This window comes from Musa acuminata, chromosome BXJ3-1, assembly GCF_036884655.1.
Source record: "Musa acuminata AAA Group cultivar baxijiao chromosome BXJ3-1, Cavendish_Baxijiao_AAA, whole genome shotgun sequence".
NCBI classification, from domain to species: Eukaryota; Viridiplantae; Streptophyta; class Magnoliopsida; order Zingiberales; family Musaceae; genus Musa; species Musa acuminata.
Window position 1 is genome coordinate 39,666,693 of NC_088349.1, and position 19,616 is coordinate 39,686,308.

The 19,616-nt window shown below is 32.9% G+C and overlaps 1 protein-coding gene across 3 annotated transcripts; it reads right to left on the reverse strand.

The window, feature by feature from the left end:
- Window positions 1-251: 251 nt before the first annotated feature.
- LOC135628644 (protein SDA1-like) lies at window positions 252-9,363 on the reverse strand. Of its 3 annotated transcripts, XM_065135441.1 has the most exons (12): window positions 6,958-9,363; window positions 6,225-6,299; window positions 6,108-6,154; window positions 4,175-4,269; window positions 4,043-4,102; window positions 3,859-3,932; window positions 3,717-3,770; window positions 3,032-3,133; window positions 2,241-2,948; window positions 1,794-1,928; window positions 1,197-1,304; window positions 252-681 (listed from the first exon to the last, which is right to left on the reverse strand). In XM_065135441.1, the coding sequence occupies exons 7-12, from the start codon at window positions 3,723-3,725 to the stop codon at window positions 532-534; spliced, it is 1,212 nt and encodes a 403-aa protein (XP_064991513.1). In that variant the 5' UTR covers window positions 3,726-3,770; window positions 3,859-3,932; window positions 4,043-4,102; window positions 4,175-4,269; window positions 6,108-6,154; window positions 6,225-6,299; window positions 6,958-9,363; the 3' UTR covers window positions 252-531. The 3 variants fall into 3 exon arrangements, with proteins under 3 accessions (XP_064991513.1, XP_064991514.1, XP_064991512.1); XM_065135442.1 differs by having other exon boundaries at window positions 3,859-4,065; XM_065135440.1 differs by having other exon boundaries at window positions 3,859-4,102.
- Window positions 9,364-19,616: the final 10,253 nt, after the last annotated feature.

The window sequence follows — 19,616 nt, forward strand, 5'->3', positions numbered from 1 at the left end:
TTTAACTTCAAATTGATAGATAGACATATAGATATGACAAGAATTTTAAAAAAGGTTAAATCTAAATCAGTACTTTTTACCTCAAATTGAGTTTTTTAAATAAATGTTAACCGAAAGAGGATCTTAATATCTGAAGAGGCATATATCCTGCAATAGAATTCATAATAATAAATACAACATGCAAAAAATCTATTTAATAATTATTGTTTTTAATCTTGTATTACATGCAACCGTGAAAGATTGACCAACTCTTCTGGGAAATGGATGCATTGAAACACAATCAATAAAATCTGTTGCTCTATTTCCTTGCAACAGCATTCAACTAAGACAAAAGGCAGCTTTGATTTACATATAGCTCGTCTGAAATCAGCTAAAGATTTACACAACAGAAGAAAATAAATCAAAATTTTAAGCAGAAATCATAACTTTTGAAATGAAATTTTCTAATGGAAGAAACTGCATGGGGTCAAAATTTTACGAAATCTTGTCACTTTACGAAGCCATGAAATTTTAGGAAGCTATGAAATTTTGTCACTTCCATGCTTTCCTTCCCTGGAACTGCTTGCCTGATCGCCTTTGCCACTGTTTTTTCTCCTGCCTAGAGCGAGCTACTTTTGCTCTTTTGGCAGAAAGAGGCATCTTCTTTTTATGTTCCTTTTGGCGATTGCTTAGACCACCCGTCTGTCAACAAATCGCAGATAAGCAATCGGTCTATTAATTCCAAAACAAGGTGCCTGGTTAATGTAGAGACTGAGAAGAAAATGACTAATGAAGGGGAAGGAAAAGCAAAAGGAGGCAGAGAGGAAGCTTTGATTTGCAGCAGGGAGATGGGGAGTGGCAGACGATCCTTTCCATTGTGTTAAAATTTTGCAGACTGCCAACCAACATAGGAAAAGCAAAAGGAGGCAGAGAAGAACAGGATCTACATTCCACTTGGGGGATAATTAAAGAAGATTATCACCTTAGTTGAAATGCAGATCAGAAGTGTACCGGATGCTCTGAAGACTAAAGCGTAGGATGTGAAAATAACAGCTTTTGAAAAAGCAAACCAAAAGTACTGAAGGAAACCAATTGCGAGCTTTAAAGGAACATAGGCAAGATGTGTATCATAAAATATAGGAATGTCACTATATTTTAATCTGCACTAAAAACAAAAAATTGTCATGTAACATGTCGTAAATCCAATACAGGCTAACCTTTTTTTGTTTCACAACAGTTCTGGCCTGATACTTTCCTCTATCCTCCCTCCCAGCTCTTACTAGGGCCAGTAGTTCCTCCTTGCTAAGCTTTCTTTTAATGTGGACCTAAAGAACAATAGTTCATTGATGATAAAGAGAATTAGTTCAACTTGGAACAACTCACAAGCTTATGACATAAAATCATAATTTAAAGTAAAGGAAATGTAATCCAAAGTAAGAATAGCTACCAATACATTAAAAAAAAAAGCTAGCAGTACATCAACATCTAGCTATTCATCATGTACTTTTAAAAATACTCATACAAGCTCTCGTGCAGATATGCTTCCATCCAGAGATCAAAAGCATGGACCAGTGATCTCAAAAGAATCAATGCCTTGAACAACATATACAACACCAGAAATTTGCATTACAGAATGATAATATATGTGAGAGCTAAAATCGGATCAATTGGTACATTATTAAATGAGTTCATCAATTTTACATATAGTTGGAACATTACAAAAGGAGTTTATCAACCTTACATAGTCACAGAATTACCGAATAGGGAAAAGAAAAAGAAAAACATTCATATCAAGAGAAAGGATGAGAGCTCACCTCTAGCATAGCAGGATCCACTGGCTTTATACTTAATTGCTCAGAAGAGGGAATTTTGAAAGATGAGACTTTCGAGTCTATACCCTTTCTCAAAAGACCTTGCTGAGCCATAAGCAGCTTTGCTTCTTTCTTTGCCTATGAGATTCAAAAAAGAAAAAAGGCAAAGCTTATAAGATGCCTACATAGTGAGTGAATTTTGGTGATTAAAAATGTAATCAAGAATATAAGATCCATTATTTCATCGAACATTAAAAAATAATCAGAACACTAAAGAAGTTGAAGATCCAAAATTCTCAAAAACACTAGCTTATGCAGATGTTACTATAACTTCATATCAGATAACATGAGCGTATGAGTAACAAAGTTCAATGAACAGTGTCAGAATTTTACTGAATCTATTTCACATAATTAAGATGAAAAGGAGCACTAAGTTTCCGGTGAACACACCTTCAACTCTTTTATACGTTGAAAATCTTCATTAGAAAGAATTCCATCTGTTTCATCTGATGCTTTCTGTGACATCTTGGCCATTGTTAGTCTTTTAAGGGTGCGAAGACTTGATTCTGAAGTATTCAGTTGTCCAACATAATCCCCAAACTTCCTCTTCTTTGATTTGGCCTTCTCCTCTTCCTTTATTTCATCGTTGTCATCACAAGCGCATTCATGATTACTGAGGTCATCATCATTGCAGATGTCATTAGAAGACTTTTTCCTTGATGCATCTAGCTCACTGGAGATATCCATATTATCATCACTAAGATCCACATCTTCTTTAGTATCACTATCATATTCATCATAGGCAGCATTCTCATCAGTATCATCATCAAGATCATCACCATCATCTTCCTCCCCATCAATGTTATCACTGTTACCTAAATCTTCTTCATTTTTTTCATCTGAAACCTCATCATCCTCTTCTTCATCTTCCAAAGAATCATCCTCTTTCTCTGTCTCAGCATCACTGTCAGACTCATCATCCAAATCTGATGCAGAAGCCTCAGCATCAGAACTGTCAGTCATCGAGTTATCAACGTGTTCCAGCAACTCTATGTCAGGCACATCAGTAGCTATACTAACTTCTCCATATGCTTTTGGCCTTGCTTTGGGATTGACCGGACGGCCACGGTCCTTTTTGACCAATAAAGAAGGGCATATCTGAAAACAAATAAAGCTCAGAATAACAATCACAAGCTATACGTCTGAAACAAAAATTGTTAGACTGAAATACATATTCCAACCTCTCTGAATAAAGTTATCAAGGAGCGAGCTGCTGAAGAAACTGCCTTCTCATGTGATTTTTTGTACAAGACCAAGTCTTGAAGCAGATCTTCATTCATTAACTGTAAACAACCAAAATGTGACAGTTAGACAACTAGTTTCTTGTAGACATTTACAAGCTTTTACAGGTACATATCTATTTCAAGTGGTGCACTATCCTTCTCAAATAATTTTATTATTTCTCAAATTGAAGCAAAAAAAATAAAAAAAAAACAAGATTACAGTTAATTAATATGAAGATGGGTAAAATTTTGAAAAACAAAAAACATAATTATTAAGATAATTGCATCTAGAATTTGAGTAAGTAAACATTCAACGGACCCAAATCCACATTGAGTACTTTTTTGTGACAATGTATAGACGAAAAAAAATTAGAATTCCATAACAAGTATAGTTCTTTCACAGATTCAACTTCCTAGAAAATCTGAAGGCACGTTATAAAAGTTCATCATACTGTCAACATCTTGTATCTCAGATGGAGTCTGGCTAAACTGCTAATGTGACGAGATCATGCTAAAGTGACAAGATGATATATTAAGTAGGCATGAACCATGGAATTGTGATGCATCTCATACAAGATGATGCAAAGAATAAACCTGTCGCAAACAAACTTGAACAAATAATTGACTAAATGTAAAGCAATACCAAAGGCATCGTGATACAGATCTCCCTCACAACATTCAGCCCAACAGCAATGGCCTGACAAGGCAAATAAGAAAGTCCATGATCAACAGTTCAACTATTAACAGATGAACATGACTGAAAGTAATATCATTTTCAGCAGTACCTCTGTGCGAGAACGATCATGCACAAATTGATTCACAATTTGTTTAAATAAGGGTTCAACCGCATCAGGAGGTACTATTCAAATAAAAACAACATCGATGAGTTCTTCTATCTGAAGAACAGAACTGGGAACAGCATGCCTTGACTATGAACGCTTAGAAAATCTACAGTAAAAAAAGCACAACCATATCATGGCAGGCCTGGACAGCTGCAGCAAGCAAATCGGTGACATCACATTGATGAGGCTAAAAAAAAATAAATACAAATAAGTATGGTTTCAAGTTAAAATACATATAAGCAAAAAAATCCTTGTTTACCTGAACATATTTTTGAAGAAACAGATAAAAATTTAACGAGATCAGACGGTGCAATCCAACAGTTCTGGCTATTACTTTAACATCATCATCCTATCCTGCAACACAAAGTAACAACAATAGTCGACAAAAGAAAATTTCATATATCAACCAATAAATAACACATGTAGTCTAACATAGAAGAGAAATTTCATTATAAATTACTGTTATCAGCTTAGTGTACAGTGTGAACCAATCTACCAAAACATTGAAATGACATTGACTATAACCTTTCAATATAATAAATAAAATTCACCCATTCAAAACATTCTGAATAGAGTAAAGAGCCACATATAACTCTTTATAATACATCCCTATCTTAATCACATGTAGATTCAAGTATTCAGGCCAATTTTCTAAAACATTAATGATCTCAATGGAACTGCATATCTTAAGCATGGTCTGCCGTACCGAGCCGTACCGCCCAGTACGGGCGGTACGTACCGGTCCGACAGGTTATCGGTACGCGAACCACCTGTTACCGGTCCGAGTGCACTGTAGCACTGTAGCAGTGCACTATAGAATCATAGAGTCAAGATGTATCCTGGACATAACTGTTAGTGAAATTGGATAATAACTGGGGCATTGTGATGAAATTCATAATTTCTTGAGCACACACAGATGAAAGATGGATGTCACATACAAGGTTCATGAACTAAAAAGTACTAAATGACAGTAACTAGAACTAAAGGACTTGCATTCACAGGATTTAAAGTGTATATTTTAAGTGTATATTGGTATCTAAGAAACATGTAAAAAATAATCTGCTACCCATTAAGAAATATATAGCTTTCCAAGCCACAACAGTAGTTATATTGGTCCATAAAAGTCCCATAAGAGTTGAGCACAACACTCCAAAGAACTCTGTACAAGGCTGTGTCATAGTTGTATCATCAGAACACTCAAACAGTAGGTTCTTTATTGGCACTCTAGAAAAAAAGGAAAACTACAATCCAACAGACAAAATTTTCAGTTTCACAATAACTGCTATCATGATCATGATCAAATTCAAGAGATCAAGGTTTTATTCAAGTGTACAAATGACTAATATTGTTGGAATCTTCACAATAAGGTAATAGATGGATCACAAAATAACATCTATGATAGGTCATAGAAAGTGTTTTTTTAGTTCATCAGGATGGACATGTCAGTACAATACATGCCGATCAGCACGGTTTAAACATATAGCTGGAACAAGCCTTGTGCTTGATTGTGTGTTCAAGGACATCCTTGGTATAAAACCAAACACCATGCTAGTATTATACTAGCATGACATAGTTCGACAATCATCAACCACTGCTGGCAAACTTGAAATATTATCATACATCATCAAATGGTGAAACTAATTGCCATCTGAACAATCATCATCAAATATTATACCACAGCAGAACAAATTGCCTCTGAACTTCATAGTCTTTGTTATGCTAGGACTATGATGTTCAAATCAAATAACATTTTTCTCAAAATGAGAAGATTATTTCACGAGAAAATTAATGATTGATAATTTGTTCATCCACAATAAATCACAATGTATTGACCACAAAAAAGATCAGATCTGCACCAAGAAATGATCAAGTACTCATCAAACATAGATAGTTTTAATTGCTTATGTTAGATAATTCACCAAACATTATTTATATATTTTCATGATGAATAGGTTAATTATGATGAATCATGATTTATATACATCTACCTATTCTAACATTAAAAAAATACCAAATTTTGTCACATTAAATAGTAAACATTATACATTGATACATGCCCATATCCATCATATCAATATCTTGCACTTGTATCCATGACTTCATAACCAACCAACCAACCAAACGAGAATTCATTATAATAAAGAATTAAGCCTTCATAACAGTAATAAAAACAAGAAGAATGATGAAATTACTTGAATAACACCAAGAGGTCCTCCGGAAGTTCAATTGCAAGATCAACCTGAAAAAGGGTCGATGCAGTTACAAAAATACAAGTTGTTGACTTAATATATTATGGGAAAAGATGAAACCTTTGCAGTAATTGTATATATCCATGGTGATAATGGTCCAAAGCATAAATCAATCAATACACATGCTGCTTTAGCCTGAAGATTGAAAAATAAACGTTTACTTAGAAAGCCAAAAAGTAAGTTGTCTATTCATAATTAAACTTGGTATGAAACCAACAAACACGAGATGATAAGAATGAAGACAGATAGCCCGCACAAGCATTAAGAAGATGACAATGACATTATTATTATCTGCAACAACAGATTAATATGAATTGTTGAGACTTTTGATAAGAATACAAATGCATGTAACGTATATCACCCAAATGCATCACTACTGAACCTGAGAGAGAGCATGCTGGACAGAAGGATGTTTCCACAAAGAAAAACTATCATCAACTTGATTTAGGAGGCTAATTGGAGGAAGACGTGCCATCAAATGAAAGGAAATCAGAATCCATCCAAATTAATTAATATATAAACTAGTAAAAGGTGTTAAAAGTTTTAACTTAAAACAGAGACCTTTCACCTGGAAGCAGTGCTTGTATAAGTGGTAATAGGGACCAAAAATTTGAATTACTGTTAGCCAATTTGCAGAATAGGAGAGGCTATCTATTCATTATAAAAGAATGTAAACACTCGACAATTTAGTTACAGAAGCAGACTCCTGGTGGCTAAAAGTTATTCCAATAGGAAAAAAACAGGATAATTAGTTTAAAAAACATTATAGGGTAGGTGATCATTTAGAACATACTTGTGAAGCACATCCAAATAAGACATGAGGACTGCCTTCTTCCGCTGCAGATATATCCAAGACATTCAAATAAGAAGCATCCCAATAATCTTCAGTTCATTTGAATTCTTCCCCAAACAAGCTCAAGTAATCAGTAGGTTGCATGTGCCTGGTTACTTCAGTTTTAACAATTTCATCAAATATTGAAGACACACCCAACTATTCAAGTACAAAATTGCCAAATCAGGTTGTAAATTGATTTGATAAGAAACCATATCCATTCACATAATATGCATGAAAAAATAATTTAATTAACATTAGTTTCTTCATAAACTTATTGTGGAATCCTCTAAACTAAGAAAGAACACTTTTGAACACGTGGAAAGCCAAAAAGCAAAAGAATTTCTATTAAGTAATATGGAACACATCATCTATAATTATTTCAATGTTTGACACAAAATATTACAGAACAAAATGCAAAGAAGAAACAGAAGAACATCTGTAACTAACAATGTGGAGACTTATCCTTGTAAATGGCAGTCCAAATCCTTTGAGAAATGGACCTGCATAGCCATCGTGTCTCTCACAATTCAATTGGAGATTCATATATGTCATTGTAGCTGCCAATAAAAAGTTTAAAAAAAAATTAACCATCAAGTTTTAGTTCACAAAGTCAAATAGAGTGGAGTAGTTTATCTCATCATGTTCCAAGGATTGTCAATCTTGATCCAACCAATTTAGAATGGTACCACCCGGTACGGGCGATACGTACCGATCCGACGACATACCGGTACGCGAACCGCCCGCTACCAGACAGAACATGCTAGAGTGCTACAATGCTACAGTAAGAGGAAGAAATATTTAAAACCGCTCGGTAATAGTGATACGGTGCTCCAATGGTCAAATTGACCGTTGGAACCCTTTCTTATGGTATTTAAACCCTTCTTCTCCTTTATTTCACTCCATTACATTCTCATACTCTCTTAAACTATCTCAAACTCTTTTTTTCTCACATTTGTGCTTTTCTAAATTCTACAAAACAACGATTTGTGAATTGAATCGAAGCTAATTTAGGAAGATTAAGAGGAAGAACTTTCTAATCAAGAGGTATGTTTACATAAGGATAATCCGTACTAAACTGAAATATGAACCTTGCATAAGATATTCTTCAAAGCCTGAAAAAAATAATGATACTATTCTTACCTAATTTACATTGATTTTACTAAACTTATGCTATTACTATATTTATTTCTAACTTAAAAATCCTATCCTAACTTTTTTTTTTATTTTTAGGTATTTTCGGAGGGTCTTACACCTAAATTAGGTGTACCGCTTGGTACACCCTAGCGTACCGCTCGGTATACGGTACTGTACCATACCGAGCCAACCTCGAAATACTAATACGGTACGGTATTGCATACCTTGATCCAACCTATAAAATTTCACCATTAAGAACCTTATCCACATGCTATGATTTCTCGTCCTAACAATTATCATCCACAGAAAGCATACTTGTTGGTTTCTTAGATGAGTAACTTACATTATGGACAATGCTAGTTCATGATATATAAGTTACACAGTCCCGATATTTGCATGTTAGTCCATAAAAGAAGTCACTTAAATCAAGGATTGAAATTATGTACCATACCAAAATTTCAAGACTTATTCGATACGGTATGATACTATATACCGAGTGGTATATTTTGGTATACCGTTGTGTGTGTGTGTATATATATATATATATATATATATATATATATATATATAGGTAAACCGCACAGTTTACCTCTATGCGGGGTGACGTCGCAGATAAAAAAAAATTACGACATCTAAAAAACAAAAATATTGCGATGATGCCCGAGGCGACATTGCCTAAGAAGAGAAGAAAAAAAAAATCTTCGCTTCTCTCCGCCCCACAAGTCGATGCCTCTTCTCCCACGCACAGATGAGAAGTCGTCGACAGACGAGGAGGAGAGAGGTGACATCTAGGTTCTACCTTTTTTTCCTATTTCTTTCTTCGTCTTCTCCCTCTTCTTTCTTCTCCCTCGATCACCGTCGATAATAACACCTCAATCGATAACGATAATGCCTTAATTGATGGTACCGCTCGGTAGCGGGCGGTCCGTGTACTAGTCTATTGACGGACCGGTATGTACCGCTCGATACGAGCAGTATCATTCGGTATTGCAGACCTTGATTTAAAGAACTAATGGGCACTTTAAATGTTAGAATTAGGAACAGAAAACTCTATTTCTCATAATAACTGAAGAGGTCAATATATGTTGCATCAATTTATTGTGACGGACTAGTCTTACCATGAAACGGTTAGGATCATGCTTATGAGTACTAACATGTTTTCAACACTGGCTTTTTATGGCCTTAAGCAACCCTCCACCTTTTTCATTCGGGCTTGGGACCGACATTGGCGGTGTTAGAAACATTGGTACTCATAACAAGAAATCAAGTAAAGAAACTAATTTTCTTTGAGAAAGATCAAAATTGAAACACCTAGAAGGAATTTAAAAGTGACAATTGTAGATCCGAAAAATAAGTATACTTCTGTCTAATTAGACAACAAAGAGGCCTTTGAATCTTGGCACTACTCGCTTTTTTAAACCTAACAATGAGAAACATTTTTTTGCCAACACATAAAAACATAAGAAAGTTTGTTTTCTCTATGGCTGTGATTTTGGTGGAGAAAGGGGGAAATTAAGCATAGCCATCTCTGAACATATCACTAACCTATGACACAACGACTTCCAATGCAGAAAATCCTAGAGAAAATGAAGTTCTCGATTGAGGCATTCACATCAACATAATAACTCTACTAGATTGAACATGTTTCATCTTGTTTACAACTAAGCAAAAATTTATTTATGTCTAACACATACTTATATAAGATAAATTTGTCCATTTAAATTTGTTCCTCCTAACCTTGCCTCCTGCCTAACGTTCAAGGTGAGAACATTTTTAATTAACCTAGTCTATTGGTACTCCATTTGTGGTAAGGAAACCCAACTATATAAATATTTATCCTATTTGTTTCATGAAAGATGCAATCTTTATGTAACTTTTATTCAATTTTCAGATCCATATATCAATTGGGTAGCTTGTCCTAATATCTAATTGAGGGAATGCCTTGGAAGATCAAGAGATAGCTCCATTAACAAGTGTACTAAAATAAAAAAAATCAGAAATTAAGAAAATATGGGAAGACTCTTTCAGATAATAATTTATATAAAAGAAGACAATTAAATTGATTACACTATCATGGACTTGAGTTAAAGAGACATATATTGTAATACAAAAAAAATGTTCAAATTTTGTCACACCATCGAGGAATTAAGTTATATCTTTTTTCTTGTTGTGATCAATTGCAACTTTTATTTCGGCATATCCTAAGAGTTTTGCAAGAATATATAGAATTTTTGAAACTTGAATCATATAATGTAAACTATCCGTCCGACCCATTATTTATTTACTTTTGTCTAGATTAGTTGACATAAACTAATTAGACATCTTGTTTCTGTAGGATTTCATTCCAATACATACATTTTTAGTTTAGCAACTTAAGATCCAATATACAAAAGCCAAAAACTTATAATGAATAACAAATATATGTTCAAGACAAGGATTATAATGAATAATAAATGTATGTTCAGGACAAGGATTGAAATTTCATACCATATCGGAGTTTTGAGATTCGCTCGGTACGATATGGTACTGTATACCGAGAGGTATATATATATATATATATATATATATATATATATATATATATATATATATATATATATATATATATATATATATATATATATACATATATATATATAACATAAAAAGGGGCGATTGCCTCGTCATCCTTTTTGGTGCGGGGGGAGGGTTTCTTCTCCCACGCGGGCAAAAAAACAAGCGACGTCCCTTTGTTTTACTTATAAATTAACATGACTTCTAAATTTTTTGGAAAATCAGTTCACTTAGTATACCAATAAAATGCATTGAAGTAATTCTTGAAATAATTGAACTCTTCAAAACAATTTGCAATATTTCATTAACAAATTCAGAAGGCTTAACAGAGAGAGATGGGGGACCAATTCACTAATTCAAATGAAGGTAAAGTGTGTGTTTAAGCTAAGCTTCTGGTTCGAATGATACATTGCCCCAAGATGTAAACGTTCAGAATCTTACGAGTTCTTCCTGCATTCTTTCATTTTGTTAGTTCATTTTTGACAAACAATATCTAGCATATCAGCTTGGATATATAAATTTGTCCACTTTTGGGAAAAAAAAAGTACATTGGTTGTTCATTCATGTACAAATTCTCTCAAATTTTTATCCAAAGTGGGAGGCTTCAAGTCAAACACTAACAAGCACCTAGTAGATGGATCTTTTCTGGATGGCTCCACGTCAAGCACGAAATATTCAAACCATTTGAAACACGAGGGAAACAAAAAAAATCTGACCAGTATGAATAACTATTATTCTAGATAACAAGGGTGAGCTAAGCATATGTGCATTAATAAAAAAAATACTAGATGATCTCATTGGTAATTTGTCAGACATTCATTCTCTTGTTCTTCGATGCATAATTTCACAACATAAAACTGATTTCTAGTTTTACAATTCAAACACCAATAACCACTAATCAAGAGAAAAAGAAGGTTATATATACCAGGGTCTGCCGTACCGAGCCATACCGCCCGGTACAGGTGGTACGTACCGGTCCGACAGGTTGTCGGTACGCGGACCGACTGTTACCGGTCCGAGAGTACTGTAGCACTGTAGCAGTGCTACAATACTCGGTACACCTGGGTGTACGCTCGATATACCGTACCGTACCGATACCGAGCCCAGGTCAAAATACCGGTACGATACGGTATTGCGAACCTTGGTATATACACCATCCCCTTCTTGCAAAGGATGCACGCACCATTGGCCATGAGCTTCTTGTTTGTCTTGATCAGGCTCTGGAGTTTCCTAAGGATCATCAATCTCCACTGCATTAGCCTTGTCCATAAGGCCAATGATAGTTTACAAGATGTACATGACGATGGCCAGAGGCACAGAGGTAGAGGTGTCGGAAGGGATGGTACCTTTGGTGATGGAGACTTCAAATGCTTACCCAATATTCATTTTGTTTCTCCATTACATCCAACAAGATCATCAATATATCATTAAAAAAATGATGACTTAAATAATTCAATTGGAATTATCATATCAAATTCAAACTTGGTACCACATGTGATATTACTGGAATCACAATAAATAATCACAACCGTTGCTGCTACCTTAATCTCAGTAAACAAATAGGAAAGTTGGAAACAAGAAATACCAACTCAAAGGTCGGTGTTATACTTACAAAAGGAAAATTTCAGATATAGTGCTTGGATGCTGAAACTTGTGGTAAATGACCACAACAGCAGAATTGAAAAAATACTGAAATAGTAGCCATGTCATTAATTGGTGAACATTTATATGAAACATAACAAGCTTGTCTATCAAGCTCATGAACATTGCTACTACTCTTCTACAGCTACAACTGATTCAGCAAGATAAATCCCATAGACTGAAACAATCACAAATCAGAACCTTCAGATTCAATGAAGATCCTGTTAATCGGAAGGACCCGAACTACTCCACTATCACCATAATGAAGCATTTGTGAACTATTGATCTAGTAAGCTAACTTCCAAAATTTAGAACCTGCATTATATCTCATTTGGCACCAGTTTTCTAGCCCTATCTTAGGATCAGAAGTGTATCTATGTTGCAGAAGACCTAGTCTATTCATGGAAAGACATGTAAATTTGATATTTTTATTCATTTCACAGGGAAAAACATAATAAACAGAATTACAATGCCTCACCTTTATCAAGCTCATAGATTTATTTGTTTGGTATCTCTTTACTATTATGAAATATACTGTGGTTTACAGTTCTCTTAGGTTGAAATAACTGCTTTCTACAGAAATTATGACGCATCTTACTAAAATCAGACATGCATTGAAGTAATTCTTGGAATAATTGAACTCTTTAAACAAGTTTGCAATATTTCATTAAAAAATTCAGAAGGCTTAACAAAGACAGAGAGGGGGGACCAATTCACTAATTCAAATGAAGGTAAAGTATGTGTTTAAGCTGAGCTTCCGGTTCGAATGATACATTGCCCAAAGATGTAAACGTTCAGAGTCTTGCGAGTTCTTCCTGCATTCTTTCATTTTGTTAGTTTATTTTTTACAAACAATGTTTAGCATATCATCTTGCATGTTTAAATTTGTCCACTTTTGGGAAAAAAAAAGTACACTGTTTGTTCATTCATGTAACCCAAAATAACTAAAATTGAAAAGCCCTTGCTTTTAACTAAAAGTCTTAGTCACTAAAATTGGTTACCATGTTGACAAACTACGTAGTTGTCTTGCAGTAAAATTCCACATGTTACCAGAAATAAAGTTAATGCCCATAAAAATGAATCAGAACTACTCTTGTAAACAAATTGAAATAAACAAAATACACACCAAAAAATAATATTTTCAATCTCAGTCCGATATCGGTTTCAATAATATATCAGAGTAGTATGGTACTGGTATATAAGATAGTATACCAACATGTTCCGCCTGGTATACAAACAAGTTGTTAGTCATTTTTTATCATTAACAAATTTGAATGAAAGAGAAAGAGATACTATAATCCAGAGTCCAAACAATAGATTATAGACATCATCAAACATCATTAAGGTCTTTATTTAGAATGTGATATTTTAGACTAGAAAGAAAACTTGGTAGATCTTTTCAAATTTCAACTATGCTTCTCTTGCGCTAAAATTTGAGCTCTAATACTGCTTTATATTTATAAAATGACCTTTTCAACTATGCATCTCCCTTCCTCTAAAATGTAATCTCTAACAATGCCTTATATTTATTAAATGATAATTGTATTTTTTATAACTAATTCTTAATGAAGACACACAAAATGGCAACAATTAACATATTTTAGCCAATTAACAAGTATTCCTAATCACCATATTCTACCTTTTGTAAACTTTATTTCAATTACATCTATTTTTAAAAAAATCAAAATGTTCATTCCTTAAAAGCTAAGTAATGCATTACATCAAAACTAAGGAGACATGTTATCATTGATGCAATAGGTGTTTGAGGACAAGAAAATTAGTAGAGATCCTTGATCGAGTGAACTATGTTTGTCTGAGTTAATGAAGTTCAGGTAGAGGCCCAGTAGGCACTCGTCATGTCCTTTATTAGATAACTATGTTTTGGATCGAATAGGTGTAGTCTATAGGAATGCCCTTGAAGATTTTGATTGTGTGATAAACTATTATGGACTTTCAAGATTTGAGGAAAATATATTCTTAGACTAAGACAACTTTTGTGAAATTTTTAATTTTCATAAATTTGTAAACATTTCTCTAACATCTTTATCAAGATAAGTAGATTTTTAATTTTCCATGTTTTTATTGTGTTAAATCTTATTTAAACATTTTTCAGACTGCTTTCAATTAAATCATATTTTCCTAATTATTTTAAATATTTTATATGTTTTGTTTGTGTTATATGTTTTTGTCAACTTCTTCTTAATTGTTATCAATATTTCTTTCTAAAATTATCTATTATTTTTTCTCATGACAAAGGAAATTTAGTTATACTCTCAATTTAGTGGCAAATTTCATTACGCAGAACAAAATAATTTGGAATTTTACCTCAAACAACTGTATTATGTTTAAAAGTCATAAAAATTAATTTATGTACTCCAAATTATTTTCCTCAATATTTTTTTCATGTTTCGATTTTAGATAGCCATAATTAAAGTAACCAAGGTATATTGACAATAAGGATTGATGTTATTGATGTTCTGCTTGAGTTGGTATGATATATTGACAACAAGGATTAACGTTCTAACAGAGTCAATTTGACAACATCAATCCGATCATTTGTTAGCATTAATTAATATATTGTACATTCCTAAATATTTCAACTAACAATTTTTGTATTTTTGTGTTATATCACATCATATTGCGTTAGAATTAGTACCAATATTCAATTCATTCATGGAAGTTGGAAAGTACATGAAAAGCAAAAACAACTACATACAAACATAGCATACAAATCCAAGAGGGACGAGCATACGGGTCAACGATTAAGTTTTGATACCATATTGCATGAAAAAATAAAAGAAGAAAAACAACATAAAGAATTACAGGGCATAACAATTTACTTTATAAACAATAGAAGATGTTCATCAAAACTAAGTAGCTAGCTTCCTATTTAGTGATAAAAAAGAATATGATATGAGCCAAAAGTGTCATGATTCAGTTATGCATCTACTTTTATACCCAAATCTAGTGATTCTACAAAGCCTAACCTATGGAGACTAAAAATAAAAGTTTCAAATTACCATATCAAAACGTAACTGATTGAGTGTACCTTCAAAATGTATGGATAAGTACATGTGTTTTAACCTGATTAAGAAGCATCTTTTATTGAGATATCAGTTGAATGCTGCACAAATATGTTCCAATTAACAACTAGCTTTGTACGATACCTTTATAATTTGCTTTGCTAGTCATTTCAATTTGAGTGAGATTTTATTTACACTTAATATTTCACATTGTACATTTACCATCATAGAATTACAAATTAATTATTTTAGAAGTAATAACATGATAAGCAAAAAGGACCGTAAAAATTACACAAGGATGTTCTTTGAGTATCGAGTTGAGTAAAGTCAATTTAGCTAAAGCATAGCAAACAATATAAAATGCCACATTATAAAACCTTATTAACTATAGTAATAATTGCATCATAAATACATAAGAACTTCTTGCTAACAACACATCATAAAAATTTATAGTTCCAATGTTAAGGGCACAAAATTGCAGACTTGACTTCAGCAACATTTCAAGAGCTCATGTAAATCTCTCAATTTGGATAAGTGAACATAAACAAAAACTTCGGATCAGTGAGCATAACTAAAATCTTGATCACAAGCACTACAAAATGCTATTGGAAGTTGAATCTAGACAACATAAGAGCTAATAATCAAAGAAAAAACATTCTACCAAGTGACACTATCCCATAATTCCATATCCACATATTGCAATCGCCATCATCTGAGAAATGACCAAGCTGAAACCATCAGCAATTGAGTCCCAAATTTCATTAAGACAAACACACCAACATTAACACCTAAAGGTCGAGGAGAGGTCATAAATCATTGGAATTTGTCTGTATTAGCATCTACTTGATAGCAAATTTTGAAAATAAAAGAGAAACAACCCATATTAAGTGAGTGTCATCTGGTTACTAATCCTTATCAAGCTATGACAAATAACAATCACCAAGAGAGAACTCAAAGATCACAAGAAAGGTAGCTTTGCATTTAATATTCCATTTAAAATCACAAAAATATTTAAAGATGGACATTTGTCTTCATGATTTCTTACTTCTTGAGATTCTCTTCAATTTTTTTTAAAAAAATTCTGACCTAGTTCCTAGCTCAGAGCAACATTAACATAACCAAAAAAACTGATAGCACCAACACTTGAGAGTAAATAAATCTAAATCACCATTGTTGAAATTGTATGACACTCAATGGTTATAACCAATCATACAGCATTTTAGAAAATGATAGTAGCTACCCATGATATCTTCACTTCTTGTTGTTGTTGGTACAATGAACAATCTGAATCTTGAATGAGGCAAATACACAGAGATGCACAAATTACTAAATATGGCATGTCACGTAAAACTAGATAACTGACATCAATAAAATATTTCCTATATAAGATTAGAGAATGGACTACATAACAGTAGAAAAAAAATATCTCAGATAGATTTATTTTCTGAATTTCTATATTCATGACCAAGGTCTGCAATACCGAATTATACCGCCCGGTACGGGCGGTACATACCGATACGCAGATCGTCCGCTACCGGGCGGTACATTCAAAAAAATCTCGTATCGAACAATACGATGTAATATCGAGCGGTAACGGTCGATTTCGATCGTTACCACACTGTAGCAGTGCTACAGTGCTCCAACGGTCGTTACCACACTATAGCAGTGCTGCAGTGCTCTAATGGTCAATTTGACCGTTGGAGCCCTTTCTCATTCTATTTAAGTCATTCTTCTCCCCTATTTCATTATACTCTCTTAAACTCTCTCTCAAACTTTTTTTTCTCTCCTAAACTCTACAAAACAACGATTTATGAATTCAATCGAGACTAATTTGGGAAGATTAAAAGGAAGAGCTTTTTAATCAAGAGGTATATATTCGATTTCTTTAATTAGAGAGTAATTAAGATCTTTAAGATTATGATTAATGTGTTTCATGCATATTAAATATTGAATAATATTTATGATAGTAAAATAAGTTTAATTAAGTTTTATTAAAGTTATTTAATGTTGTGATTAGTCATTTTAATGATGATTTAATCGAAATTTATTCGATTTTATATCAATTCAATGTCTTTAATACCTATTAGGGTATTTGTCATGTTCATAGTGTTGAAAGAGACGTAATTAGTGAAAAATTAACTATGTTAATCGTATAATTAGTGTAGATAAATGATGATTTTATCATAATTTAAATCATATTGGATTAAAATTACATATTTGAATCATATTGATCCCATTGACCTCCAATTCTACAACGAAGATTCAGAGCCAATGTTAGATTGGGTGGAGACCCGTCATTCGTTTTGGTGATAAAATCAACAATAAGGTATATCTACATATGTAATTATTTAATTAATTTGAATTTTAGAGTTTATATTGTAATAAAATAGTCTAACAATTCAAATGATTTTTCTGTAGATATTTCAATCTATAACGGGCTGAAATACGAACCTCAAACAAAACTACCTCAAAGCCCGAAAAAGATATGTGATACTATTCTTACCTAATTTACATTGATTTTGCTAAACTTATACTATTACTATATTTATTTATAACTTAAAAACCCTATCCTAACTTTTTTTTTTATTTTCAGGTATTTTCGGAGGGTTTAACGGACTGAAATTAGGTGTACCGCTCGGTGCACCTTAGGGTACCGATCGGTACACCGTACCGTACCGTACCGAGCCCAAGTCGAAACACCGGTACGGTACGATATTACGAACCTTATTCATGACAACCAAAGCAATAATATACTCCTAAATTCTAGACATCTAGAAATGCATACTTAGAGCAATGAGGAAACTATTTGCTGCCTCATGTTCAAATGTGGGAAAAAAAACAATTTTGAAAAGTGGAGCCAACAACTGAAAGTCCAACAGCTAATCGTGCGAAGTCTTTAAGTGACTCATCAACAGCGAAGGTATTATGTTCAGTACCTTTACATGCAAATCCAACAAGGTAGGAAAACCTATATTATTAATATGATAAATTGTCAGTTTTTAAATGATAAAATGATTAGTTAAATATCAGCTACAGAATATATAGTCAGAATAGTGCAAAGTGGAAAACACACAAATAAAGGAGAAAAAATAAAGTCTAAAGGAATCAAAATGTGTCTAAAAATATTATCAATGAATGATCTATAATAAAGAGAAGTATCTAAAATGCAATTCCAGAATTTGATAGGTCTTTTTTTTTCTTTCTTACGGAACAGAGAGACTAATAGAAGTCACAATTCTTTGTTAGTAATGAGTAATGACAACTAATTTGTTCGAAAAATTATGGAATGTTATTATTGATGAATAATATAACAAAAGGAGAAAAAACAAAGTCTTAAGGAATCGAAACATGTCTAAAAATATTATTGATGAATGATCTGTAATAGAAGAGCAATATCTAGAATGCAATCCAGAATTTGATAAGATCTCTTTTTTTCTTTCTTACATAACAGAAAGACTAATAGAAGTCACAATTCTTTGTTAGTAATTGTAACTAATTTGATAAAAAGATTACAGAATGTTAAGAGGCAGGCCAGAAGTTAGACAAGAAAGAGAATTAATTAGTGCAGTAGACTTTTCAATGATAAAATTTGAGAAACCACCATAGATACTTTCTAGTAAAGGAGTAACCAAAATATTCAACAAAGAAAGGATACTTGAACCTGATTCTCAAATTCCAGTAAATGAAACATCAATGCTCTAAGTCTCTTTGTCCCTGAATGATAAAAAAAAGCAATGTGTCTTGATCATAACATGAATGAAAGGTAAGCCTCAACATATGACTGAAGCATCAAAAATGTCAATCTATGAGAAAATTGTTGGAGGTGAAATATCTTTAAGCATGAAACAATTTGCAAACAACTTAATCTATAATCAGTGACATTAGGCAAAATCTCATTGTATGAAGCTGAAAATATTGACGGTTATGAATAATAGTAGACATTTGTTATAATATTGACAATTATGGAAAGACCCTTACTGTAAATTTATGGAGGAAAAGGGGAAAAAGAGGAAAAAATATGATGGAACTTAAAAATGGTGTCTATATTCCTTCTTAAAATCCATATGCAGGCTCAACAAAAAAATAACAGATGACTTCTAAGTTTTTTGCAAAACTAGTTCACTTAGTATATCACTAAAATGCATTGAAGTAATTCTTGGAATAATTGAACTCTTCAAAACAATTTGAAATATTTCATTAAGAAGTTTAGAAAGCACAGAAAAAGATGGGAGGACCAATTCATTAATTCAAATGAAGGAAACGTGT

What these genes read in the sequence shown, in the direction of transcription:
- LOC135628644 (XM_065135442.1), bottom strand. An exon ending in AACGTATAAAAGAGTTGAAG is followed by an intron (nt 1,929 to 2,240) that starts GTGTGTTCACCG and finishes TGAATCTCATAG; the next exon opens with GCAAAGAAAGAAGCAAAGCT. An exon ending in TGGATCCTGCTATGCTAGAG is followed by an intron (nt 1,305 to 1,793) that starts GTGAGCTCTCAT and finishes ATTGTTCTTTAG; the next exon opens with GTCCACATTAAAAGAAAGCT.